Source organism: Lactuca virosa, chromosome 1 (genome assembly GCF_052849685.1).
Source record: "Lactuca virosa cultivar CGN04683 chromosome 1, Lactuca_virosa_CGN04683_v6, whole genome shotgun sequence".
Taxonomy (NCBI): domain Eukaryota; kingdom Viridiplantae; phylum Streptophyta; class Magnoliopsida; order Asterales; family Asteraceae; genus Lactuca; species Lactuca virosa.
This window is the reverse complement of record NC_136426.1, coordinates 114,904,623-114,924,678: the sequence shown is the minus strand read 5'-3', so window position 1 is coordinate 114,924,678 and position 20,056 is coordinate 114,904,623. Positions and strand designations below refer to the sequence as shown.

The window sequence follows — 20,056 nt, the reverse complement described above, 5'->3', positions numbered from 1 at the left end:
CACCTTCTTTAGGTTATCCGATTTGACAAAACCTTCAGGTTGTTACATATAAACATCTTCCTCAAGATATTCGTTAAGGAAAGCGGTTTTGACGTCCATTTGCCATATCTCATAGTCATAATATGCAGCTATGGCCATGATAATCCTAATAGATTTAATCTTAGCAACTGGCGAGAAAGTATCTTCATAGTCAACACCTTGAATTTGAGTATATCCTTTCGCGACAAGTCGTGCTTTGAAAGTTTGTACATTTCTGTCCATGTCGATCTTCTTCTTGAAGATCCACTTACTTCCAACAGCCTTGCCGTTAGGAGGTAAGTCAACCAAGTCCTATACTTGATTGTCATTCATGGATTGAGTTTCAGTTCTCATGGCTTAAGCCATTTGTCAGACTCTGGGTCTACAGTAGCAGCCTTGTAATTGATGGGCTCACATTGATCCATCAAGAAGACTTCCTCTTTAGGAATGACAAATCCAAATCTGTCAGGTTCCTGATGAGTTCTACCGGAGCGCCGTACAGTTGGTGTGGTTTCCGGCATCTGAACGATAACTTCAGGTTCAACAATGCTTTGTTGATTATCATTCTCAACTAAAGGTTGTGTCTCTCGAATTTCTTCGAGGTCAATGGGACTCCCACTTACTTTATGCGAGATAAAGTCAGTTTCAAGAAACATTGCTTTACGGGCTATGAACACCCGGTTATCTTCTTTCTAGAAGAAGTAATAACTCATGGTTTCTTTTGGGTATCCCACAAAGATACTCTTTTGCGATCTAGGGTCAAGCTTGTCAGAAGTTTCTCTTTTAACATATGCTTCATAACCCCATATCTTTAAGTAAGACATCGATGGCACCTTTCCATGCCATAACTCGTAAGGAGTCTTACTAACCTTTTTAGTAGGGACCATGTTTACAATTCGAGCTGCGGTTTCAAGGGCATAACCCCAAAATGAACGAGGAAAGGAAGTATGACTCATCATCGATCGCACCATATCAAGTAGAGTACGATTTCTTATTTACGAGACACCATTATGCTGAGGTGTTCCCGGTGGAGTGAGTTGTGACACTATGCCACAATTCTTCAGATGTTCATCAAACTCATAGCTTAGATATTCACCACCACGATCTGATCGTTTGGTTTTAATATTTTTACCAAGTTGATTTTGTACTTCATTTTGGAAAACCCCGAAGACATCAAATGCTTCATCTTTGTGTTTCATGAGATACACATATCCAAATCTATTGTAATCATCAGTAAATGTAATGAAGTATCTTTCACCGCTTCTAGTCATTGTTCTAAATGGTCCACATACATCAGTATGTATGAATCCTAATAGATCCGAAGCTCTTTCACCAACACCAGTAAAAGGAGCTTTGGTCATCTTACCACATAGACATGATTCACATACATCAAAAGACTTTGAGCATGTTGACTCTAAGATCCCATCCTTTTGGAGCTTAGCAATGCGAGTTTTACTTATGTGCCCAAGTCGACAATGCCATAAATAAGTTTTATTTGAGTCTAACTTTGTCTTCTTATTTAAGTTGATCACTGAATTATCCTTTGTGTATGAACCATTTAAATCGATTTCATATATTCCATTTTTGGGACTAGTCTCAAAATAAAACACATTATCTTTAAACACAGAAATGTTTTCAGAATCAAAGCCAAACTTATAATGAAAACCTTGTTCATACAAGCGAGAAGTAGAGATAATATTCCTAGTTATACTAGGTACATAACAACAATTGTTCAAAATAAGATTGAGGCCATTTGGAAGCAAAAGATGATATTGCCCTATGACTTTGACAGCTACTCGAGCGCCATTGCCAACATGAAGTTCCAAATTACCATCTCTTAGTTTTCTAACATTCTTTAGTCCCTGCAAATCATTGCAGATGTTAGTGTCACTTCCAGTATCGAATAACCAAGAATTAGTATGGAATGCATGTAATTCAATCACATATATACTTGAGGTGCCAACCTGGTTGGCCTTGATCTTCTTAAGTTCCTCTAGGTATTTAGGACAGTTGCGCTTCCAGTGTCACTTTTCATTGTAGTGAAAGCAACCAAAGTCAGCATTAGGCTTGGTTTTAGGAGTTGGGTTAGTAGAAGGAGGCTTCCCTTTGCCCTTTCCCTTGCCCTTGCCTTTCTTGGCAACTTTGCCTTTCCCTTACCGGTATTATTACCAGTTTTCTTCTTGGAGATTTGACCCTCACGGATCATAAACACTTGATTGTTCCCAGATTTCTTGATGTTTTCCTCAACATTTTTTAGCATGTTATGAAGCTCATTGATGCTCCTCTCCCAGTTATTCATTGTGAAGTTCATCACAAATTGGTTGAATGACTTAGAAAATGAGGCTAGGATCACATCGGTCGCTAGCTCATCCCCAAATGGGAATCCGAGGAGGGAAAATTGCTCAACATAAGCTTTCATTTTGAGTACATGTGCGCTCACAGAAGATCCCTCAGCCATCTTGCAACCAATGAAAACATTCAAGGTCTCAAACCTCTCCTGCTTAGCCTGAACTTGAAACATGACTCTTAGTTGTTCAATCATTTCAAATTCTTCATGAAACTCAAAAGTTTTCTGAAGTTCAGGAGTCATAGTTGCAAGCATGATGCAAGCCACTTCGGTCAAATCATTAACATGTTTCGCTCGAACATCTTTCGATGTTTTGGCAGCATTAGCTGGGAGCTCTTCTAGGATAGGTTCATCAAGGACATTGTCCTTTTTCTCAAGCTTGAGGACAATTCTCAGTTGTCTGAACCAGTCAAGAAAGTTGGGTCCACTTAGTTTTTCTTTTTGGAGGATGGATCGGATGGTGAGTGATGAGGTGGTTACAGTTGGGGTAGTCATCTACAAAATAATGATATTCATTTTATTATATTTGATATAAATTATTTTCAAAAATAATTACCCTTCAAAATTAGATTTTGAAAAGCTAAGAACCACATCACCCAAAATAACTTGAGGAGGTGATCCACAACTCAAGTGATTTTTTTGATCGGTAGGTTATGATAACCAATTACAACTCTTATGTAATTCTTAGATTTGTAGGATCCAAAAACATTACTTTGTTTTTAAATGGCATGTTCATCCCATCTATGCCTCAAAACTCTTATGCTTAGCTGACGTTTATCACATAAGAAATTGATCAAATCATCCATTTAAAAACATGTGAGTTATATTTCACAAATGGTTAGGTGAGCTTTATCCCATAAGCAAATACTAAAACATCTTGACTATTTTTGACAACTCAAATGAATAAGGTGACCCTAAAATCCATATGAATTGCACAAAAATCCCAAGTGATTTTTAAGTGGACTGCATGGATTTGGAGTTTTGTAAATAAATGTTTTTATTATCATTGTTTTATTATTCTAGCATTTTAAAACATTTTGTATCATGAATATTTCATGCATAAAATATTTCATGGTACATTTAAAGTGTTCTAAAAATCATAAAGTTGAATTTTTTTTATATGCAATTTTACCGGTTAAAATTTATATTCAATTTTAATTCAACGTTATACGGATTGGAACCTGTTTCTAACTTTGTTAATAAAACAACATTTTATTATTGAGTTATGGAGTTTAGATTAAGTTTTAAAAAAATTTATTTTAAACTTTTTTATATCTTAAAAAGTTTGGCTACTTTAGAGTTTTTAAAAAATATTCAAAAACTCTTTTTAACAAAAAAAAAAAAAACAATTTTGATATCTTATGTTGAAACTTTTATATAAAACTCTAAACCTCAAGTTTGATGTTATTTTTGTGAAAATGTTTTTGCATTGCAAACATATTTTCATACATACAACATTTTACAATAACCAAAATAACCATGACATGTATGCATTTTAAAGTGTATAAACAAAGTCATTTTTCTAGTAATATTTATTGTGAGTCATCACAACAAATATTAAGTCATTTCCTAAAGGACTTAATGTGACACTTCAAGGTCTTAAAAAAAAGGGACTCCATGTCTTTATATCAAGGTTGCAAAAATCGCTCGACGGTAGCTCGACGGTCGACTGGTGTTAAGGGATTAATCGGTATTGGCGGGGATTAATCGGGGACCATAGATTATTAATAATATATTAAAATTAATTAAATATTAATATATCTTAAGAAAAACAAGTACTTCAAAATTAGAAAATAAGAAAATTTGTAATTTGGAAATTTGAAAATACAAAAATATGAACATTTTGGTTTAATATTTGAAATTTTGAAAATTTGAAAATTTTGGAGTAAAAAAAAAAGTTGGTTTTTTGAATTTTTTTTAAATTTTTTTGACCTTTTTCGAATGTTTTTGACTTTTTTCGAATTTTGTTGACTTTTGTTGACTTTTGTTGACCGATTAATCCCGCCAAGGCCAATTAATCCTAAATTTCCGATTAATGCCCTAATCCTCGACGGTTGGAGAACGCCAAACGATTAATCCACGATTAATCGCCGATTAATCCCGATTTCTGCAACCATGCTTTATATATTCATAGGATATTCAAGCTCCATCTTGTTACATTTTTATAAAATACAACTAGTCTAAAACTAATTTATTACACATAAAAATAATCGCATGAAATAATACTTATTTATCTATTACATCATCATATGAATAAATAGTAATCACAAATGTCCTAATGGCTTGTTTATACACAACAAACATACCAACAAACAACTCTTTGTTTTTTCTAAGACAACCTTTATATAACCAAAATGCATGGAAAAATGGTTATATAAAAAAAACACTTTTAACAACAAGTTGCAAAGAAAACAAATATGGATATATATTTAGCCAAAAAGAAATCCATGCTTGTTTTCCAAAAACCAAAGATTATCATGACATAAAAATCATTCTAACATTAAAAAGATGGCTCTGATACCACTGAAGGATTTTTGTTTCATAAATATATAGTTTTTCACAAAAAACGACAACGGAAGCTTTAACATTTCTTATAAATTTCGAGTGTGACAACAAAACAAACCATCAAGGATCCTTTTAAAGAGGTTATAATGGTGTTACAACAACCATAGGGTGTTTAGAAATAATAACCTTTGATGCCTTTGGACCCTCTTGGATTTGGGGTGTTGAAGTAGATGGCAAGAACAAGAAGCTTGATCTTCTCTACAAGTAATCCACCAACAAGAATAAGGTACTCAAATGCTAGTTTTCCTCTTGTATGACTTTGTTATTTAAGCCTTAAGTGCTTAAACAATTAAGCACTAAAAGGAAGACACAAAGTGAGCACCAAAAGACAAGTAACAACTTCAAAGTGAAGAGAGCTTTTAGCTCCTCTTGCTCTCGGCTTTGTGCAAGAAGAAAGGAAGAAAGAATATCAAAGGAACTCTTACCAACTTCATGCAAACACTCTCCTTTTATAGCCCATTCAAAGTAATCCCTTTTGATTATAATACTCTAAAGTATCATAAAGCATAAAGCAACAAGGGACAAGGTATGGATGTAAGATGTGAAGTTGACAAGTAAGCCCTATGCTTGCTTAAAAAATTCGGCCATATGGTTAACAAAAGAAGACAAAAATTATGTCTAGCTTATTTTAACCAAAGACTAGTCAATTAACTAAACCATGGTAAGCCAAAATGTCCCAAACTGTGTACATGACTTATTATATGATACCATATCATATTATGACTAGTTTGTTCTTTCTTTTATTATTATTTTCATAAAACAATAATTATTCTCTAATTAAATACAAGAGTTGAATTTATTTATTAATATCAAATACTTAATAAATATTCCATAAGTACCAACTTGATTAAGGCGTGACCCTATAGGATCATATGTTATTAGTAACATCACTCAATAATGATTCTTGAGCATATAGATCCAACACTCCATAAGTTCCTATTCTATAGAATTTTAATACACAATGTGATGATCACATTTGATGGTATTGCAGGATCTAAAAGAAAGAATGAAGCTTAAAAAAAGTAAGCTAAATCAGATCGTGAAAGATGGACTTTGGTCGCGTGGTTCGATGGTTAGAATTTGGAGCTACTTCTAGGGAGTTAGGATAATTTAATAGATTGCTATTACTCTTCGGAGATGTTTAGAAATATAGTTTTTCATTTCATGCATTGTAAGGACATGTTCCAATTTTCATTTTATTTCCATAAAAGTGAAGTTTTGGTTTACGTAATTGCCTGATCTTATTTCCTTGCAATGACATTAATGAAAATGTTGGTTAAGCTTTTATTAATAGAAATATTAATTGTGGATTTGATTCATATGATATCGCTTGTAGTATTGTCATAATTGACCAAGTGAAAAGAAATCTCACCACCAACTGGACAGATACTTGGTGTTGTTTAAGTCGAATTGTATAATATGTGAGAATCGTGTTCAGTGGAAAGATTATAACTTAATTCATTGTTCACATGCTTATGTGAGGCAAGTAAATGACTAATAGATCTAGTACATGTTGATATGTACACTTCAGGTCCAGCACAAGGGAAGATAACTCTTTTCGTCATGATTTACTGATGCTTCAACAAGTATGATTATATTTATAAGATTAAGTATAATTCTGATACTTTTGAAAAGATTCATAGAGTAACAGAATAAATGGAAGAATCTATTAGGCATAAATATAAAAGATTCTCCAATCTGAAAAGAAAGGAGAATGCTTTAGTAACATGTTTTATGATCATCTTAGTAATTGTGAAATTGTATCACGATTGATCCTCAAAGAACATATTAGTGCGATTGTATGACTAAGAATAGGAATCGAACATTTTTGGAAATGGTTCGATCATAGATGGGTCATGTTTCATTCCAAATATAGTTTTAGAGTCATACCCTAGTAACTGTAAATTGTATCTCAGAACTCCTTTCAAACTAATAAGGATGATAACATCTCTTAATATGTGGAGTAATAATCGTTTCTTACTATAGCACATTTAGACATGGAGTTTTTGATGTTTTTCGTGGATCAAGAAACAAAAGATAAACTAAGTCTTACTCTATGAAGTGTTTCGTCATGACCTTTTGAATGTTTGTTTTAGCTTGTCAAAGAATGTTCCTTGAGAGAAAACTCACATGTGAAGAAGTCAGTAGGAGTGATGATGATCTTGATCTTGCAAGAGTAACTGGCAATGATCCTTTTAGTTATCACTAGCACACGACCTGAGGTTGATAGGCTGTCGTGTTTGACTGGCACATTCATATTTGTATGCACTTTCGTTGAGTTGGTAATGCTTATGAGTTCTATGTTCTACATTTAACTGCAAAAGCAAAGCGCATTGGTCAGTGAAAGTACATTGATCAATATGGGTGAGTTGCTAACAACACAGAAGCACTGGTAGGCCCTTGTGCTGCCAGAGGACAAAAAATTTACATTAGCAAAGTTCAGTAGATGAAGGAAACTAAATTTGAATTTGGATTGTCCTAAACCTTGTCTTATTATTGTAGGTTGGTTCTACATGGATGAGAACGTATGCACCTTCGAATCTAGTTGGAAAAATATTTCACTCTAATTAATGAAAATGGTTATGAGGAAACACTTTCGCTAGTAAATTTGAAGGATCTGATAAAAATCAATACATATATTGTTTGTATTAATTGCATTCTCAAATTCACAATATGATTACGGCATCCCTCTTCATATTTCAAATTGTGAGGAATGAAAGTAAAATGTTTAAACTTTTAGGAGATATGTTTATTACGTCTTGAAAGGGTTTAAACACATACACTATCCAGATAAAGTGCATACGCTTAAGAAGCCTAATTAGAGGCTTGACGAAGCATCGCGAAATAGGATTCTACACTTCCGTGAGAAAGTCAAAACGTGTTGATTTCTAGAAGTCCAGTTGATTTCTGAGTATGTGTCAAAGTTAGTGCTGGCAATAATTGTTATGATGGTAATGCATGTTTATAATACTATCTATAGGGAACAATGTCTCTAATTTGCAAGTTGCAAAAGTTGGGAACTGTTGCGCTATAAGTGGACTTAAGGGAGAGGGAACTCATACTTCATTATGAATCTAAAGGTTTAGATTCTATAGTTTAACTTAGTCAAAGACATATATGAATAGCATGTTAAAATGTTTCAACATTGGAGATTCTATATATGAAAATATTATAACAAGGAATTGAACAGATATTAGACCCATGTAATAATAATTCGAGTCACATACGCTTCGGATATACGGTCGATTACATATGCTATAATATTCGATTATTCTGATTTTCAAATGCCTTTAGCATTTTGTGAAAAAAGGATTAGAATTTTATGTGACTAAAGTTGTTGAACAACTATCAAGAAAATTATGAGGTTTACTGGAGACTGGTTACTTGTGGACAGTAGGAGTATGTTATTGGTACTAGGGACCATAGTGACATGTTCTGGATTGATATGATTCTTGTTAGGAACTGATTGTCATATAAGAATGTGGAAATGTTTCCATAATAGGAGATGTTTGCAAAATCTACATGTGAGCTGGAATCTTTAATGCAAGAGAGGTGTTCAAGGAGTGTATCTTGAATTTGAGACTTTGTTACCATGGAATTGTTCTGAATAACAAGTTCCAGTGGAACATTCTATAATATTGTAGGTTAAGTATATGTGACTTTAGAGCCTCGACATCACAGGAGACAATGCATGTAAAGATGATATTCCACTATATCTTACATAACGACAAGAATTTGGAGTTGTGAACTGTGCATCATTAGAATAGTGTCCAGTGGGTATGTTCACAAAGGAAGGACCATAGAGGGGCATAGTATGCATGTTCGTAACATAGGAATGACTGATGTTATCTAATTCAAGTGGTTAGTTGATTACTCGAAACATTATACAATGAATAAATTTGTAATTGCTATGGTGATTAAATAATAAGAATTATTTATATTCAGCAAGTTTGAAACCATGGTTAATTAATCTATTATTGTCTTTCACTTTGCATGTTTACTTCCCTAGTAATTTTAAGATTATTCAAAATTCCATAATCGCTCTAATTTTGGAAGTAAGTAGTGATTGAAGACTGTCATGAGTTGATTTTAGATTGTCGATTGAGTTTAAGACATTGCAATTGGAATTGCTACAATATTCATAAGTACTTTGAAAATAGAGATTTTAAGTATTAGATAAACCCACGCTTAGGGCTTAGGGCTTGTGTGCTGGATTTTGGAGGGAGTTGGGACACTTACCTTCCACTGGTACAGTTCTCCTACAACAACAGTTATCATGCTAGTATTGATCGACCACCATTTGAGATGTTGTATGGAAGGAGGTGTAGGACCTCGGTTTGTTGGGGAGAGGTCATAATTCGGGTCACGGGAAGCACTGAGGTAGTGCTTAAGACCAATTAGTTGATTCAGTAGGTACGCGATAGGTTGCGGGTCGCACAGAGTCGTCAGAAGAGTTACACTGACCAACGCCGTTCGGATCTCGAGTTTCAGGTGGGAGACTTTGTGTTGCTGAAGGTGTCACCTTGGAAAGGTGCCATCTGATTTCGGAAGAGGGGCAAGCTGGGTCCCCAATTCATTGATCCATTCAGGATTTCTACCCGTGTTGGTGTAACATTTGAATCCTGGTAAGTTTCTGTTATGCCCTTGTATTATTTAAATTGTCCATTTTAGTCCTTGAGTTGTACGTGGGGTGTACCACAAGGTACGCTTAGCGTACAAGATGTAAAGCAAGTACACGGGGCGTACCAAGTAGTACGCTTAGCGTACTCATGCGAATAATTGATTGGGGATACAGAGGTGTACGTTGGGCGTACAGAAGTGTACGCGGGGCGCACATAATGACTTTTGAAAACCCTAATTTCCGGGGTTGGCCACTATATAATCATCCTTACGGACAATAAACCCTCATTTACTCAGCCTCCTTTGTCCTCCTAGCCCTACACTCGAAAGCCTATGTCGCATCTATAAAAATCAAGCCAATTTAAAACTTTTCAAACATTTAAAAACCATTAAGTTATTACATTTTGTTTTCAAAATAGTTTAAACATCAGAGTATCCCCAGAATCAAATCATGAAAACATAAGGAGGTGTACGATCACGCCTTCTCCTTCCCGCGATCATCAGAAGTACCTGAAACATAATCAAAAACTGTAAGCCCGAAGCTTAGTGTGTTCCCCCAAAATACCAACGCCATACAGATATAACCATATCATATAAACAAACACAACATGCATAATGAGCAATCAGTCTGAATGGACCGCCTCACAGGCCATCAGTCTATCTGGACCGCTCTCCGAGCTATCGGCACGTCTGGACCGCCTCTCAGGGACTTCAACCTATCCGGATTGCTCGTCGGGCCTTCGGCCTGACAGTATGCCCTAATCGGGTCTGCAGTCTATCCGGTCCGCCCCTGGGTATCTTGGCCTACAGCACAAAGCAGGACCTGCCTCAACCCAATCCCCCAAACCAACAATCATGTGCACATAAATATCATATGCTAGCTAGCAAGTACAGATACTCGTACAGATCTAACGGATCACTAACATGGCAACCATCCTATAACCAGGATACCGATCTAACCGATCACTAACATAACAACCATCCTATAACCAGGATACCGATCTAACAGATCACTAACATAGCAACCATCCTATAACCAGGATACAAATCATAAAGGGTCGGCCTTGGTGCCTTAGACCCTGTTGATATAGTGAGAAGAACTCACCTCACGATGTCGAACTGTAGTGATAAGATCATACTCCCGAATCACCGCCACGAACTCAACCACCTATAACCACCATGGACCAAGTCCATCAGAATCCCAACTTACCAAAATACCCTCAAAAGTCCAACTGGTCAGCCCTCGGTCAAAGTCAAAGTCAGCGGTCAAAGTCAACAGTCCATGTTGACCCAACTCATCGAGTGCAGCTAGCAACTCGTCGAGTTCCTTAAGAACTCAGGAAATCATAAAAACCCTAATTGACTCGCTGAGTTTCCAACCAACTCGTCGAGTTCATGTGTGTCCAAATGTCGGGGAAAACCCTAACTGAATCGTCGAGTCCTTTTACTGACTCGCCGAGTTCATGCAGAATCTATACTGGCAATCTTCATCCGACTCGTCGAGTCGGCTAAGCTACTCGTCGAGTCTCTTCAGTCCATTTCTCATTCAGATGTTTTTAAGCCACCCCAAGGCTCCATATTGCAGATCTAACCTCCTAGGGCATGGTTTCCACGTAAAGTTGCAAACTTTACGTATATGCATGGTCCTAAATGCCAAAACCAAGCTAAGGGAAAGGTTTAACCCAAAGAGAAGGGCCAATGCTTGCTAAATCTGATAACTTTATGACTATAGGGACCAAGAGGAGTCTAGATCTGAAGTTACAAATTCAGATCATGCCCAATACCCCAAAATAACTCCCAAATATGCTAAAAATGGCCCTAAACCTAAGCATGAGGAGATCTAGCTAAAGATAAGTCAAGGTAACGACTTGTTACCTTCCAGATGATGCCAAAATGAAATAGAGTCAGATCCACAAACTTCTCTTTGCCCCAAGCTCCTTAGACTTCAAGTCTTCCTCACAAAATGCACCAAAACACTCTTTAAACCTCACAAACACTCAAGAACAAGGTCTAGACTAATTAGGGTTTCTTCTGGCCGTCAAGAGGTGGTAAGGGGATGGAGGAAAGGACTTAAGGTCCTTTAAATAGGGTGAAAACCCTAAAAATTAGAGTTTCATTTTCCAGCTCCTACTCGTCGAGTCGGGGTCCTCCGACTCGTCGAGTAGACCTCATAAAACACGGGGGCTGACAAATATCTACACGACGAGTTGGGGCCTCCAACTCGTCGAGTAGGCTTCTTTAATTGCTTTAAATCCTCAAAATCTTATTCTCGGAACTCGGGATGTTACAACTCTCCCCCACTTGAACTAGGGTTCGTCCTCGAAGCCTGCTGTAGTGGATAAATCCGGATATGCTTTTGCATTGCAGCCTCCGGCTCCCAAGCCTACTTTGATCCTTTCCGATGCTGCTACTTGTACCTTTACCAAAGGTACCCCCTTGCTACGCAGAACCTTACCTCTCGTTCCAAGACGGCCACCGGCCTCTTCGACGTAGTTCAGGCGCTCATCGTCCTAAAGATCACCCAATGATGCCACGACGTCCTCGCCCGACACGCACTTTCGCAACTGCAAGACATATGAAGTGCTATGAATCTGGCTGAGCTCCTTCGGAAGACCCAGTCGATACGCTGCCTTGTTAACCTTGCCAAAACTCGAAATGGCCCGATAAATCGGGAACCCGAATGCCTTTCTTCATGAAGCGGTTCACACCCTGAAAAACCTGGATTCCTTCCCAGGACACAATCATGGATCATACACGGCTGCCGATAATCCTCTGCTGGAGAAGGGATTATATATTCTTTCAAGGGAACTCATTCAATGACCGAATTTTCAAAGATAACAAGGCTACAGGAGGCAAACTAGGAGGAGCACCCTTATTAAGCTGACAGGATAATGCTTCCTTCAGCTCCCGAATCTACATACAGTAACAGTCAACTGTTAACGCATAACCACAACACCTACGACTGGCCCGATCAGCCTCGGGCCGGAATATCAATATGTCGAATCTAATCAACCACCGGATTGAATTTCTCAGGGTTTGTCGGCCTACCGCCTCTACCCTACCGCTCCTCTTGAGTCTTCGTGCCTACGACTTACAGTCGGCCCGCACCGGGTATCTTGGCCTACTACATCGAGCAGGACCGCCTCAACCCTCCCAATACAATGTGTTGCCATAGATAATCAGGAGCGAGATCCAACCCGGTTCTCAGAACCTGACAGACAGGGACGCTCTAACCCAACAACCCTTGATTTATGTAGATGATATCATACCTTTCACCTGCCACTCACGATCCATCCTACAAGAAAACGTTTTCCCCCTGTTTACCTCACCGACCTCTAGAGTGCATGCTTCACACGGATACACTTGCGATCCCCAACGCAAGTTTCCACTATAAGCCATCTTGAAATAGCCATCCATGAATCCACCCCAAGTTTCTGACTGAAACTACCACAAGTCATGCAGAGAAGACCCTCAAACCGGTTGATAGCGAACCTTTCACAATCTGAATCCATATGATACCCAAAACCTTAGTATAACCTCTGAATCTTTACCATGCCGTTACAAATCTTCGGCGTGAAAAAAGAAAATGATCAACCAAGAACCTCCACCTTACATCCGCCCCTAACAACAACTTGTAAACATGTAAGACTATGGGCAACATTCCACCGTACTCCTTCTGATACCTGACTGATACTCCCCTCAATCCTTACTGCTTCCGATAACCTATCGACACTGTCGTCTTCTCGTCAGTGGCTCATTGCTTCGGGCCCGAAGGTACCCACTTTCCTCTGCTGCCCGAAGGGCCAAATCAACATTCCTCACATCACCAAACAAGCATCACAATTACTGAAATTCTACCACGCATGATTCCCTTCTTGGAACAAGTGACTACACAAGGGTTTCCCGACCCTCCTATATGACTACCGACTGTCCCTAAGGGAACTCTATAAGTGATAACTCGCAAGCACGGAATGTACAATTCCACAGGTTATTATCATAAAGCAGTATGCTCAATACCAAAACGTAGGTCTAATCATAGTACATACAGAGTCTTCAGCATAACTGGACCGCCTCACTGGGCCTTCAGCCTATCTGGACCACTCTCAGAATCTTCAACATGTCTGGACAGCCTCACCAGGCCTTCAGCATGTCTGGACCGTTCTCCGGGCCATCGGCACATCTGGATCGCCTCTTAGGGCATTCAGCCTATCCGGACCGCCCTAAGTCTGTTGAGCATAACCTTAGACCCATCCTGGTGCCCTCTCCCAAATAGCCAGCTCTCCCCCACTTGGGTTTCAAACTCCTGATCCAATCCGCAGACTATAATCTCGGCCTAACTCTAGACCTCATGTTGATCATCCACCCTCTCGGGAAAACGTGGTCTGATCCCTGACCCGCGTATCCACCACATACGCTAAATAACCCGCATACCCGTGCTGAATGTACTGCCGAGTCCTGGCAGCTAAACAAAATCCTCAATGGCTGATGCTCCATCTGAGAATTCCCAATTCTCCCCCACTTGGGACACTAACCACTATCTACTGGTGGCGAAACCAAAACACAACTTAACAGTCCCTACTAGGTATTACCATACTTAACCATGGAATGAATAACCTCCGCAGAACAACCCTCCTGGCTCGGAGCAACCGAACTTCAAGAGAAGCCTGAATCCCAGCTGAACACTTCTGAAACTCCAAATCACAACTACTGACCCTAGAATGGTGATTATCTATCCTAACTTCTCATCCTCAATGCATCCCTGGATCCTAACCATCTACAATCCTTGATACTGAAATTCTCCTGATACTTCTAATGACCTAACAATTCACGCATAAGGCAAAGGAAAGTTCACAATATAATCATAAACAGTAAGATAAGAGGTAGAAACATACTAGCAACTGTATCTGGTGTTGTCCTGGCCTCCTCGACTGTAAGCTGGAAGGCCCGTCCCGGAGTCCTCGGGGGCGCTTCTCCACCCTAACTCCCATTAGTAATCCTCAGTGTAGCCGATGCTGGAGCCTGCGCCGGTCTGGTAGCTAGCTGTGGACAGTTGGTCTTCATGTGACCAACCTGATGGCATTGGTAGCAGATTCTCATATCCTCAACCGGGACTGGCTGGCGACAATCCCTCGCAAAATGCCCCTCCTTGTCGCATTTGCAACACACGCTACCCGATCTACGAACCCAGAGTGACCCTTCCCGCACTTGCCACAAGTGCGGCCCTACTGTCCTCCAAACCTAGAATCAGCGGTCTTAGACCGCTTTGGCGCCGGCTGTGACTGTGTCTGGGCCTTCCGCTACTCCCTCAACTACATCTCAATCTCTAGCTCATGCCGCCTAGCGGCCTCCTGGAAATCCATCAATGTATCACATCGCTGGGTAGCAACAAACTGTCAGATATCAGTCTTGAGCATGCTCAGATAATGTGTCATCTGAGCCTGCTCAGAAGCAAACTCCAGGCAAAACATCGCCCTCTCAGTGAACATACGGGTGATCTCCATCACCGACTCTGCATCCTATCTCAAATCCAGAAACTCCTGAGCTAGCCGCTCTCGCTCGACCTGTGGAATGTAGCGAGCGTGGAACATATCTCTGAACTGTTCCCAAGTAACCGCAGCTCTCTGATCATCATAATACGATCCAGTCATCAACCTCCACCAGTCCTTTGCCCCGGACCTCAGCAGGTTCAGGGCACATCTGACCTTCTGGTCAGTGAGACATGAACATGTGAAGAAACACCCCTCCACGTCAGATAGCCACCTCATGGCTTTGATGGGGTCCTGAGTCCCATCAAAAGTAGGGGGCTTCGTGTTATCTAGGTCCTGGTACTGGAATGCCCGACTGGCTCCTCCCCTAACACTGTTACAGCTGCTGAAGCTGTTACGGAAGCAGTCTCAGTGAGGGTTGCATAACGTTCATCAAAATAGTCCATCATGGCGGTCTTGATAGACCCAAACATCTCCGACAACTGAGCCCGGAACATCACAACAACCTCATCCTGCAGGATCTACCGGATCCTGGCGTCAATCTTGTCTGGCCGCATATGGCCGATAGTCTCAAGCAGTGTTGGTGCCTCCTGGCCGCCACCTCCTGTAAGTCCCAAATCTACTTGTGTATCAATCAGATCCGTTTGATGGTGCGGAATCCCAATCAAACGGATGATGCCAGATCTAATGAAGAAGAAGGAGAAGAAGAAGATGATGAATCTTGTATGATTTGATTAGAATGAAGATCCAAATACAAGATTCACACACAACTTACACACACTTAAGCTCATCTCTTCTCTCTAACTTTCTCTCTCTACCATACACTAATTCATGCACTCCTCACCTTACACATCTATTTATATGATGGACATGGGCCGTAAACAGGTTCACGGCCGTGAACCAGTTCACGGCCGTAAACACCACCTGAGCCGTGAACAGTTTTCAGTCATAGACAGAAAATTACAATTTCCTAGAAAAGCAAAGTATAAACCAAATTTTAGACCCATCAATCTCCCCCTTGGTTTATAGCTTTCTTTTCTAATTGACCCAACAACCTCCCCCTAAAAAAGTAGCTGGCCTTTCTTGTTAATCTTCATTTGGAGCTTGGCTTCAGCGTTTATCTTCGATTTCTTCACAACTTCAAGATGAACTTGATGAATCTTCAATGAATGACTTCATCTTGAGCAGTTGGGATTTTCTTCAGAATTTGACTCTGAACGCACATTGGGTGAGGAGGCTTGATGTACTGATTCTTGAAAGATAGCGCTTCCAGCTTGAGAATCGTCACAGAGAATATCAGAGAGAACTAATCTTCCGGATCACTTCAGCAGGTACAAGATAGTAGCAAATTGATTGAGGAGGCTTCAATGCAATCTGTCACATAATCTTCAAGAACAGCTTGACCTTGCTTCTGGGGTTGAAAGATTGAATGTTGAAAGAATAGTCTTCATTTCTTGCTCCTTCGAATGAGAATTCTTCGAAGATCATGGATGAAGCCTTGGCTCAGAAATCTCGATACAGTCTCCATGAGTCTCATCTACATATGAATTCACTTTTCAAGACAAAACAAAACTTAAAAGAAAATTTAGCACACAAAACGGAAACAAAAATATTTTTGAATTTTTGATTTTTCTTAACAAGAAATAAAACAGAAATAACACTATTTTTGGATTTTTAATTTTCTGCTTTTTGTTTGATTTTTGAATTTTTTTGATTCTCCCCCTAAATTTGTGCATAGAGGAAAAGTATGAACAAATTTAACAAAAACAAAAATATTTGGGATCAAAGTTGTCAGGCAATCCAATATCGTTTATCTGCACACACACCTGCATGTTTAGATCTGGTCAATCACCGGTATTGTGATACACTTAAACACAAAGGATGTTGACAATTTGGACAGATTATAAGTGACAAGTCATTGTGATATATATTCCTAAATGGACATTTAGCTGACGACGACCAAGGATATTATTTTCCACTTAAATTAAGCAGCAAGATCTACAGACAACCTATTAAATGGTTCAATTTTAGATGCACTAGAACATGTTTCCCACTTCCCGATATACCCCGGTAATCAAGAACTTCCAAAGAACTCCTTACTTTAGGTGAGTATTCAATCATTAAGAAAGAAGTCAGATATAGAAGTGCATATGTTGTATCCCAGGTCGGATGTCTTCCAATCACACAAAAGGGACAACATATGACTAACAGAGATAGAGGGATTGAGAGGTAGAATGTTGCATATGCTGTGTCCTAGGTCGGATCTTCCGATCACACAGAGGGGACATCATATGGCTAACAGATAGAAAGAATTTCATAGATAAGGAGGTGCGTAGATGTAGAGTTGCATATGTTGCAATCCAGGTCGGATCTCTTCCAATCACGCAGAGGAAGCAACATATGACTGACAGATAGAAAGCAAGAAAATAATTTCCTACAGACCTACTTTATCAGAACCCCCCAGTCGCCCTATCAGAACCAGAATTAAGGACATAAGTCTGTATATCAAGGAAGAGTTAAGCCACAGTTCTAGATGCGTATTAATTTAGTGTATCTCGTGGGTTCCCGTGTTTATCTCACTGCTCAATCTACCCGAGCGTCGTATGGTCAGTGCAAATGAAACTATCTAAGTCTATATTGTCTAGTCCTTTCATGTTCAATCAATGTCTAGTCCTTTTGAATCCTTTGTGCCTACCAGCACATTGAATACAGAGTCTAGACAATTCGGCTTTAGTGCATTACACACATCATAAATTGCCCTTTAGCACTATACTTCATATCACTTCCCAAAACTATACCTACTAAAGAAAGACATATAAGGAAATTAAAGAAAATTGTCTTTGAAATGAATCAATGTAAGATAAACTGAGGAGTATCGAGAAGAAAACTCAAACCGTAAGTCACCGATTGAATTTGCATTCAGAAGGTCTGAGAACAGCACGCATAATCTCAGAACATATCCGAAAATTCTTCACATCGTTAAGCACAAACCCCATGAGTGATCCCTTCCTTTCTTCCTTTCCCGCAAAGGACACATACTCTCAAACAATGTTCTGAGTGTTGTACAGTTGAGAGATGCCTCCTATCATGTGCCTGGAACAGCCACTACCAACAAACCGAAGTCTGATGATATGCCTCCATAGCTGCTCCGACACAGAGCGGGATTAGTTGGTCTTTGGAACCCAATCCATTTTGAAACTGGGTTTGACCTTTGTCATCTATGCAAGGAACTCTCTCCCATGACATATCCTGTTTATCACAAACAGAAGATGAAGAAATATTAGACGCATTAGATGATTTGGGAGATTGAACCTTTGGTACCCATCTGTAGTCGGGTTTAACCCATTTCTTTTTTGAGCGGATGGGTGCCTCGGCACTTGATTTTGAAATTGAGGTCTGCTGTCGAGATGACTTTGACCTAGCCGGTTTTGGTTTCGTTGGAGCATTTCTTGAAATTGGCTTCTGGGCCGACATTCCCTTCTTTCCCTTGGGAGTTGATTTCTTGGCCTTGGGAGTTGAACTCTTGCCCTTCGTGCCATTCCAGTCGCCATTTTCTGAACGTGACCTTGACGGGTTTCTTTTGGAAAATTTCCCTCTTGGCACGTTCTGCCACCCTTGTGCATAGTAGGGAACGTATGCGCGATTTGGACAATTTCTGGCAATGTGTCCAGGTGTTCCACAGTGAAAGCAAGTCTTTTTCTTCACTGGGAAGTTGTTTCTTCCTGCCCCTGGTGGCGTATCATTGCCTTGTTCCTGGTTGTTCCCACATTCACACTTGCAGCAGGCTGGCTGTTTCACTTGATTTGGTGGCCTGTATTTCTCAACAGCAGGTTGATCAGAAGTAACTGAGTTAGAAGCAACAGATTCAGAGTTCAAGGAGTTATTTGTTTGATAATCATCAAAATTTGCAGAACTAGAATTAGTTCTGTTCTCGTTGTCCTCATCGTCTACTACTTTACCTGCACAAGAAGTAGAAGCATTAGAATCGTTTAGCTCAACACTTTCTGGCACAACCACGGCAGAATTATCAAAGATATCATCAAATATATCGAAAAAATTTGAGTCATCAGACTTTGATACAATTTTATTATCAGACACACTCTCTTCAGCTGCTTGCTTGCAATGACTTGGTGGTTGATCTGCATAAGAAGAAGAAACATCAGTACTTGCAACCTGAGGACCACATTCCGACACAAATACATCAGGTTTGCCATATTTGAGATGTGCCTCTCTGTCCATTTCCTCTTTTGTCAAAGGGTTATACTGATAGGTGTGATTAAAAGGAGGATGCACTTTATCATACCCTAAACCCTTTTGCTGGTTATTTTTAAATCTCAAACTATTTTCCATCATTGACGCAACTACTTCACTTGACACATCAAATTTTTTGAAATTAAAATATGCATTTTCAAACTTATTTTTCAATGTGTCCAGTTCAGCAGTTAACTCAGCAAGTTGTTCTGTCATAAATCTATAGTTTGCACATTTATTGCTATACTCTTCCTGAAGTTTCCTAAAATCTTTTGTTTTGGCTTCTAGTTGTGATTTTAGAGGTTTCTGTCCTTTCCTGAGTTGATATCCTTCGTATTTTAGGTCCTCGTTCTCTCTACGTAATAATTTGATATGCTCAAGTAAAATTTTAACATTATCAATGCATGTTTGAGAACAAGAAATTTCATTGACTTTGGTGTTTGAAGAACTCATTGTTCTAAAAATATGCCCTTTGACTATAAACCGAGAAAGTCAAGCTTAAAAGTCAAATTTAAAAAAAATCAAACTTAAAAGTCAAACCGAAAAACTAAATTTAAAAATTTGAAGGTTAAACAAGAAAGTCAAAATTTAAAGTCAAAGGCAAACTTGAAAGTCAAAGTTAATTTTTTTTAAGGTCAAAGGTCAAAAATAAAATTCAAAAATTAAAAATCAAAACTTTTGATTGAAAATGAAATTTGAAAGTTTGGAAAATTGATTTTTGGGCAAAAAGTGCTATAAATGTGAAATTGGGAAGAAACAACGAAGCCTT

The 20,056-nt window shown here is 39.0% G+C and overlaps 1 protein-coding gene across 1 annotated transcript; it reads right to left on the bottom strand.

Moving 5' to 3' along the window:
• Nucleotides 1-1,013: 1,013 nt before the first annotated feature.
• LOC145119385 (uncharacterized) lies at nucleotides 1,014-19,275 on the bottom strand. Its single transcript, XM_079055039.1, has 4 exons — nucleotides 19,164-19,275; nucleotides 18,898-18,995; nucleotides 2,027-2,860; nucleotides 1,014-1,880 (listed from the first exon to the last, which is right to left on the bottom strand). The coding sequence occupies exons 1-4, from the start codon at nucleotides 19,273-19,275 to the stop codon at nucleotides 1,014-1,016; spliced, it is 1,911 nt and encodes a 636-aa protein (XP_078911165.1).
• Nucleotides 19,276-20,056: the final 781 nt, after the last annotated feature.